This window comes from Pogona vitticeps, chromosome 6 (assembly GCF_051106095.1).
Source record: "Pogona vitticeps strain Pit_001003342236 chromosome 6, PviZW2.1, whole genome shotgun sequence".
In the NCBI taxonomy this organism is placed as follows: Eukaryota; Metazoa; Chordata; class Lepidosauria; order Squamata; family Agamidae; genus Pogona; species Pogona vitticeps.
Genome location: NC_135788.1, coordinates 110,324,394 through 110,333,085, shown reverse-complemented (window position 1 = coordinate 110,333,085; position 8,692 = coordinate 110,324,394). Strand labels below are relative to the sequence as shown.

Sequence of the window (8,692 nt, the reverse complement as noted above, 5' to 3'; positions counted from 1 at the left end):
TTTTAAAAGTGTCTGATTGACAATGTACAGATTAAACAAATATTAAAAAAAAGGATTGGACAATGTATGTGCCATACATTGGACGCGAATAGGTTTGCTTATTGTGTTCTGTCAGGAAGCTTACAAGCAAATTGCCTGCCCTTGGATCTACACCCCTCCCATGAAGAAAAGAAATCCTGGAGAAAATGAAGTCAGCACCCAACTTACATTTTCCCCCCAATTTTTAAAAATCTTATAATGAGGTATACAAGTGAAGGCCAACACTTTATTGAGAAGAAGCAATACTTCCCTTTCACCAAGCTTCCCCCCTCCCTAGCTTGATTCCTATCCTGGCATGAGGGGAGCTTTCCATTATGAGACCAGGTATTTAGAGTAATTGAACAGGACTTACGATATTTTTAGGACCCAGGTGACTTTATAGTAGACCTTGAAGTTGGGCCTGAGAATGGTTGGTTAGTTGATGTGTGTGTGCTTATCAGAAGAACTGAAGCAAAAAGTTTCTCTATACCCAAGCCTGGAAGGAAATCAAGGTGAATCTGCAGGGCCAGTATTGTGAACAGTGTCTTTTACTGAGGGGAGAGCTTTTATTGCTCTTCCATAGCTGTCCCCTCTTTCCCTGAGTCAGTCAGAGCTCTACATAGAGAGCCACCTTGAGTACCTAGAACACTAGGTTCCTGGCTTAACTATCTGCCATATTAGATATTAAGAGATGGACAATCTGGGAGAGATACGGTGGAATTTAATTAGCAGAAAAGGAGGAAAATGTTGGGAGGCAAGCCTAGAAGCAATAATCTGAAGCACACCAGAGTGAAGGTGTAATCCAAGTGGTTGGAACTGGAATGGGAATAACCTCATGGAACCAGCACAAGCAAAATTTTGCAGATACAGTACTCAAAACACACAGTTACAATTTCAGACTGTAATTTCCAACTGTTGCTCATGAAATTTTAAGACAACACAGAGAAAAGAATCTACATGGCAAGACAAATACTTTGTTGTTTGGTTCTTCTCAGAAATTAAGGGGAAGGGAACATACGTAATCCAAGACCAGCCAATCAGTGAATACTGGAACAATGTTTTTTCAACCAGAGAAGAGGAAGGTTTTTTTTGAGAAGTCCACCCCATTTCATGATGTCATAGTGAACATGGACTTACGCCAGGCTGGAGTACTTGGCCATTTGGCTCAGGGATGGCCAAACAGCAGCCCTCCTGTCGTTGAACTGCAACTCTATGTATTCTTCCCCATTGGCTAGAGATGATGAGAGCTGTAGTCCAACAACATTTGCAGAGCCACATTTTGATTGCTACAGATTTAGTCCAATGCCCTGCTGTGACTGGCAGTAACTCCCATGCATCTATGTAACTGGAGATGCCTTTGGTAAAACTCAAGACTTTGTGCTGATTAAGCCTATGCTCCACTGCTGAGCTAACTTTTCCTTTGTTCTTTTTGGTGTACTCTGGGCAACTGGAGGAGGGTGGCAATACATAGAACACAGCCATTGTGTTTGGTTCTTGGTTCTTTACTCAAACTCCATCCCTGGAGGATGGGATTAATATAAATTCTCATTATATAGTTCCCTTGCATAGCTTGTTCCCATGCAGAACAGAAATTTATGTGATGATCCATTTTAAAAGTATCTACCTGTTGATCTTCCTTTGCCAATAGACCATGCATCTAAATAACAAGGTACTTGGGGGGGGGGAGGATGAAAATGCAGAATGAAGCCAGAGGTGTGAAGCAGTGTTCTGAAAACCCAGATTCCCTAGCAATATCCATTTATGCTGTATATGAAAATGTTCAAGAAAATCCCCTTCTGGAGAAAACCATACAGCTCTTGAACAGTTTATATTTTAAAAAATATACAAAGAGAAATGCCAATAAGAAAATGTTTAAATCTAAGAAACCAAAACCTAGAAGTTACATAAGGGTATTTTTATATTTCGACTAAACAACTTAAGCATCCGGCTCAAATCTACTTGTTATCATTTACACCTGTCTTGTGCCAAAATTTATAAACAGGATGAAAAGTAGATGTCAGTGGGATACTTAGGCTGTTTAATGGAAATACATTAGTAAAACAAATTAGCTTTAGAGAGTTTATGTGGTTCATGTAATATGATTTCTACAAAATTTCCTCCTTAGGCTTATAACAAACTTCACTAGAATCTGCGGGGAAGTTTATCAAAAACACTGAGATTTTGTCCAGAATATTTTTTTTCTTTACTACAGCCTCCACTAAACGAGACTAATGTATAACTCAGTGGGTTAGACCATCTGGGGACCAGATGCTCAAATCACCTCTGTGTCCCATCGGAGAGGCCTTGATAAGAACACCTGGAGAGTCTGTGGGTGCCACCTGTGTGGCCTTGTGCAAGCTGCAGGGTCCCAAAATGCCAACCAAAGGAGGGTCTGGTAAACCAGTTCTGAGTACTTTCTACCCAGAAAACTATAAGTTGGAATTAACTTGACAGAACATAAGTATTCAATTCTGCAAAATGGATTTCAAAGAAAAAATAAAAATTTTACAGCAGGGGAGGGTTGGGGACAGTTAAAACCTGTGGAGAGTGGCTGCAACAAGTTATACTATGCATATACTGTTAAAAAGATCCAGCTCTGTGGCAATAGTACAGAGTAGAACACGATCCTATACAGATCTAACCAAGTAATTCATACTAAGGTAAGCAAGTGCAGTACTGAAGCGAAAACTACCTAATGTCTAACAACTGGGAAATTATACACATTAGACAGATGTGTTGGTAACTTGCTTATGATATTTTTATTCTGTTAGTGGTGGATAGGGTGTAGACACCTATGCATAGTCTGTTAAAAAGAACCAATTCTGTGTGAACAAAGCCAAGTCTTGTTATCTAAGAGCACAATTTTCTAAACATCTATTTAAGACTGACCACTAGAGCCAGAAGCCTGTTGGGAAAAACTGTGCAAAAACTGTGAGAAGTTTCTTTTCCTTTGACAGGCTGTCCTTTCCATGACTGATTTCATATCCAATGTGCAGCTGGTCACACAACAGACTACTAAATGGAGTAAACCACTTGTACAGCCACCTGTATGCACATAGCTTTTCCCAACAGGATTTTGACCTCAACATTCTGCTCAACTTCATGTTGTGCCCTTTTTTAGTAGTAACCCTACTAGGTATCTACCGGGTATCTAGCCATATGTTTGCAGGTCTCTCCTTGTTGGCTTCGTTCAGATGTAATACCAAGCTGAAAAAGAACTTACTTGGTTAACAAGCAATCCAAAGCAAACAACAACAGCATTCTCTCTGCAAAGGTTATGGCTCAATTCAAACATCCTGCACATCATGAACTCGTGTTACACAAATGCATCTCAGACTTTCCTACTTCCTTCTCTTCCTGCAAGCTCCACATTTCTCCCATACTTCCTTGGTTCTTGGCAAACAACAAATAGTACAAACCATAGTCTACCCACAAACTGGAAGCTGAAACAGTGATTCTGTATGGTCTCCAAGTATGGTTTTCAGTCTTTGACAAGAACCAGGAAAAGCTGGACAAGAAAGGAGCACATGAATCTGAGGCTTCCTCATGAAACACCAGACCACACAGAGTATAGAAACATGCTGTTTTCTAAACAAGGCCAAGACACTGAATTCAGCAATCAGTAGTGGAATAGTATCCTGAGCTTAGCCCATATTTACAGTTTTTCATCTCACAAAGAAGGAATTCTTCCTAGGGGGAAAAAATTAATGTGGTTTGACACACCATTGTTCTTTCTCTGCTACTTTACCACCACGTCTTACACCCTCTTGCCCATGAAGCCGGCGATGCTTGGCAAAGTTGGAAGAATTATTGAAACGTCGGCAGCACACAGCACATTCAAAGGGCTTTTCCCCAGTGTGCAGTCTCCGGTGAGTGGTTAAGGCTGAGCTCTGAGTGAACCGCTTTCCACATACCCCACAGCCAAAGGGCCTTTCTCCTGTGTGCACCCGCAAATGCTCCTTCAGATCTGTGGCACGACGAAACTGCTTGGGGCATGCAAAGCACAGGAAGGGCTTAGAATCAGCCGCTGAGGGGGAATGCTGATCGCAGGGCTCAGGTTCATGGAAAGGAAAGCATGGTGTTGGGTTCACTTCTTCCCAGTCTTGAGAGATACTTCCAAACTGGTCCTGCAAGGAGTGGTGTCTAGGGGACATAGAAATATTGTAAGGCAAGGAATATGGCTCAGGGGTCTCCAGTTCCCAGAGAGATACATTGGTAGGCAAGTCTAAGGGAGAACATCCTTCCAATTCAACCTTTTCTTTCATTATACCCATACTGGGCCGTTTCCAAGCTAAAACAGTACTTCCTTCTGGGCAAGTCAAGGAAGACATTTTTGGCTGGAAATTGTTCATCTTCTCTGGAACGCTTGCTTGAAACTCCACCTCCTTCTCCTTGCTGGTGCTGCTATCTTGCCTCACCTCTCCCAAGTAAGTGGTGCCATTCTGTCTCAGGCCATTGGCAGCATCTCTGAGACTGCCATTTTGTCTCACTTCTAAGGTGCCTGGATTCAGTCCGCTGAAAGGGCTTCCTTCTCTATCATTCTGCCTCAGATGGGAACCAACACTTTCCTTGCTGTTTTGCTTCAACCCTTTGAATAAACCTCCATTAGGCCTCCTTACTAAATAGCCCTTGACTCTACCCTCCTGACTCTGTTTGTGAATAGAGGTCCCATTGCCACCAACTAGCAAATGACCTTTCCCATAGTTGTTATCATCCAGTTGTAACTTTCTATCCTGACTTTCAACAGGTTGCTTCACTTCTCCCTCAGTGTGGCTTTCCCCTACCCTATTTTGCCTCCGGACTTTAGTGTAATATTCACCACTCACATACTTCACTCGTCGAAAGCAGTGACCATTTCCAAAAATCTCTGGGCCAAAAAAGGAGTCATTTTTTCCCAGGCTACCAACATGTCCTTCACAATTTACTGCCTGCTTCAGATCCTTAACATTGATACTTCCATGACTACTTTGCCTCACATGAAGGTCATCACAGCAATTAGCATGATTCCACTTTAGGTCCATTCTTTTAAAATGTTCTGCATTATCACAATGATGTCTTAAGCCATTACTGCAGCTACCATCTTGGTGTATTCTATCCCCACAAGGACTATTCGGCCTCCTTTTAGAGTCTTGACTTCTTTGGTTCTCACTGGGCTTCGGTTCTTTGGCAACTGGGCGGCCATTTTGCCTACAGAAAATGTTGCCATGTAGATGGCAGCCATTTTGTCCCTCTGCCACTTGATTTTGTTTTTTCCCAGGAAGAAAGTCAGTGTCTTTCCCATGATTTCCCTTGTCATTGCAACCAAGTGGATGGCCATGGATGCGTTGGTGCTTGCGGAAGTTTGAGCCGTTGTTGAAAGACTTCAGACAGACTCCACAGTGGAAGGGACGCTCCCCAGTGTGAATACGCATGTGGCCAGATAGCACTGAACTCTGAGTAAACCGCTTGCCACAGATGCCACAACCGTATGGTCTTTCACCTGTATGCACTCGCTCATGGTCACGCCGGTCTGAGGCCCTCTTAAAGCGTTTGGGACAGAAAGAACAGCAGTAGGGCCTCTCAGAGAGATGGACCAGGATATCTGGGTTGCCAGGCAACCAACTCTGAGACTCTAAAGGGAAGCTTTTGCACCTCTGGCATTGTGGAACCTGTCCTTGGGGACCATCAATGAGTGGCAGGTCCTCCTGGCACAGGTGGCAGACAGCAGGTGTGACCGGCCCTGACTCTTCCTTCACCGTAACCAATTGGACATCCATCGGCAGCTCCAGCTCACAGCATCTTCCCCTGTAGAAACCAGAACAGGGTAAACAGTTGGGAGTAGGTAAAGTGGCATAAAACCCAGTAGCCAGTGCTTAAGTTACAGGGGAAGAAAGAATCTTGGGGTCCTTACTTCTTACTCTTGGGAGGCTGATAGAAGGAGAGATCTAGCATATACTCTGATTAAAACAGTGAAGTGTGAATTTCAAATAATTTCCCCTCTGTACACTATTTATATTCATTTAAATAAATATATGCCCAGCCTTTCTGCCTGAAGATGCTCCAGGCACCTAACAATAATCAATCTAAGAAAATTAAGATCACCAGTGAAGAATAACCCAAAAGCAAGAACATCAGTTAAAACCTCTGAGAAATGAAGGGGGTTGTTGTTAGAAGAGATAGACATGAGCAAGAAAATCTATGCGATGCCCTCAATAATGATTTGTGGGTGGGTGTGCACTACTTAAAGTTTACATGATGGTAAAAAAATGGTTTTTAAAAAGCTTTCTGCAGTGCTTACATAGAGCTATTTTAATGCTAAGATGGAGCTGTAAGAGAACTTTTTAAAATGTTTCATGTTATATGAGGGCATAAATGCCTTTCATAAAGGGATGAGTAATTTGTGACCATCCAAGAATATTTATTATTGATTAATTGATTGTATTTTACCCCACCTATCTGGTCAGATGACCACTCTAGGAGGCTAGAGTGGGGTGCAGTTCCCATTATCCCTCATCACTGCAGACTGACAAGGACTAATGGGGACAAGCAGTCCAATAATATCTGCAGAGCCACACGTTACCTATCTACAGTACTGTATTTTAAATAGTAATTTATCACATCCATCAGGTAGGCTAGGTTTAAAACATCAGTCCTGCGTGATATTCATATCATGGGCCTTACTTTGCACCCAGACATGTACAGTAGATACCCCTTCTACATATCCCCAGTGGATGTCTGACCATCACAGAGAACCTACCTAGTCCTCTCCCAGCTACAAGGCTCAGCGGTTCTGCATTATTCAGTGGCACCTTCTCTGCTCTCCAGCAAAACTCTTCCCATCCCTACCCTCCCAAACCCAGTAATATACAGTATTTCTGTTTCTTCTATACATATACATGGAGTTCCTTTCCCAATAACTCTTCCAGTCCTGGTCTGCAGAACTACCAGACCTCATTGTCAGTGACAAATGTGGATGTGCGTGTACTCATAATAACAGTCCCTATATAGCCACCTCCTCGAAGGGAAAGTACAAAAATGCCGGCAACTGGCTCAGTCCACATCAACAAATGAACAGGTCTTTTGTAAACCTAATGGTTCTTAATTGACCACTCAAAACCAAACCTTCTTCAATTACTTCACCTTACAACAGATAGCTTGCAGCAATATACTGATCCTGGATAAATCCATTTCTCTCTCAAATATTGTGGCATTTTAAGCTAAGTACAGAGGTCCCTGTGTTTTAACCCTATAAGTCCTGGCTCTGCTACACCACTGCTTACTGTGTTCCAACAAGGTGGTAAACCGTCATCTTTACCAGTCCCTGTTCGTAAGGACAAAAAAAAAATCCACTGGAGGAGATGCCATTTCAGGCTGGCCTAGCAAATCTATTCTTAATCCATGCACCTTAAACTCTCCCCCAAACCCAGCTCTTAATTTACAGGGCTCCGCGCTCCTTTGAGCGGATCCCCCCCGAAACCCATGTTGTAGCTCAGGTCAACTTCTCCCACTCCAGGAAACCCAAGCACCCTCCTAGCTCTTCGTTCCCTTGCAGGCTTTTAAGTCTCGCCACCCAGCAGAGGCAGCTTCCAGATCTGGGTATCCCAACCTCATTAGCACCAGATCTGGGTATCCCAAACTCATTAGCACCCCCGCCCCCAACCGCTTCTAGAAAGAACCCAGTCGTCCCGGCTACCATCAGCCACGTGGAGCCAGTCCGTTTTCCTCTTGTTCTTCTCCGGGCCCCTCGAATATATCACATCCGTTGGCCATTCCTTGAAGTCTTGCTCTTTAGTGGAACCAGAGAGAGAGACACAGAGAGAACAATAGCCCGATGCTGAGCGGGCACTGCAACAGGGCTGGAGGGATCAAATGCACGGCGGGGAGCTGATTCATATATCTGACCTTCCTCCCGCAAGTCTGCCCCGCGACTCCTGGTTCACTTCGCTTTCTTTGTCCCTTACTTGGGATGCAAGTCCAGACTCATCGCCGGAGCATGGGAGGATTGCATCCAGACCTCAACCCCACGGTCCATTTTCGTCCTCCAGAATCGATCCTCAACTGTACCTGTTCCATCCAGTTTGACATCAAGAAAATTTCACTGCCCCACCGGTCCTTTTTCAACTTTCGGCTTCCTTCAAACAGGGAAGGAGCAATTGGAGAACTCTCCCCTCCCCCTCCTCCTCCTCCTCCTCTTCTTTCTGCCCATTCTCTTCCCTAATGGACACTTCCCCTTTAACTGCTACCGAAAAGGAAATTAAAGGCAACTAGGAGACTGGTTCCTTTTTTTTTACTGCCGTCAAAAAGGAAACTTCGATTTTAAAGACACAGCTACGTATGAAGTTGGGGGAATTACAATACGACACAGATCACCTTGCAGAGATGTTAATTCTGTTAAGTCATCGGTTTCCTTCAGATATAAGTTACAGGAAGAACAAACAAATCACGACAAATTAGGACGGTAATTTACAACACTTGATGACACCGAAAGTGCTGCTTGGTAACAAAAACAAACAAAAACAGTGAGCAAAGATCTGTATCTCACAAACCATGTTGCGTAGTCCTCCAATTAAAGATGCCACTTTCAGCTTTTAATGGCACCGAAAAGTTCAACCTCATGCTGCCTGCAACTAAAGATAGTTTAAATGACTGTAAATTCCAGATAGTTTGGGAATATAGCTTGCAAAAAACGAGAAAC

General features: G+C 43.3%; 1 protein-coding gene across 4 annotated transcripts; it reads right to left on the bottom strand.

The window, feature by feature from the left end:
- Window positions 1-2,752: 2,752 nt before the first annotated feature.
- On the bottom strand, window positions 2,753-8,228 carry ZNF784 (zinc finger protein 784). 4 transcript variants are annotated; one of them, XM_020798918.3, is made up of 3 exons: window positions 8,062-8,200; window positions 7,691-7,783; window positions 2,753-5,802 (listed from the first exon to the last, which is right to left on the bottom strand). In XM_020798918.3, exon 3 carries the CDS (start codon window positions 5,772-5,774, stop codon window positions 3,723-3,725), a length of 2,052 nt encoding a protein of 683 aa, XP_020654577.3. In that variant the 5' UTR covers window positions 5,775-5,802; window positions 7,691-7,783; window positions 8,062-8,200; the 3' UTR covers window positions 2,753-3,722. The 4 variants fall into 4 exon arrangements, with proteins under 4 accessions (XP_020654577.3, XP_072832891.2, XP_020654576.3 ...); XM_072976790.2 differs by lacking the exon at window positions 8,062-8,200 and adding an exon at window positions 7,900-8,031; XM_020798917.3 differs by lacking the exon at window positions 7,691-7,783 and having other exon boundaries at window positions 8,062-8,228.
- Between the last annotated feature and the right edge of the window lie 464 nt (window positions 8,229-8,692).

Coding starts and splice junctions, on each gene's coding strand:
- ZNF784 (XM_020798917.3), bottom strand. CDS start 5,774: ATGGATGTCCAATTGGTTACGGTGAAGGAAGAGTCAGGGCCGGTCACA.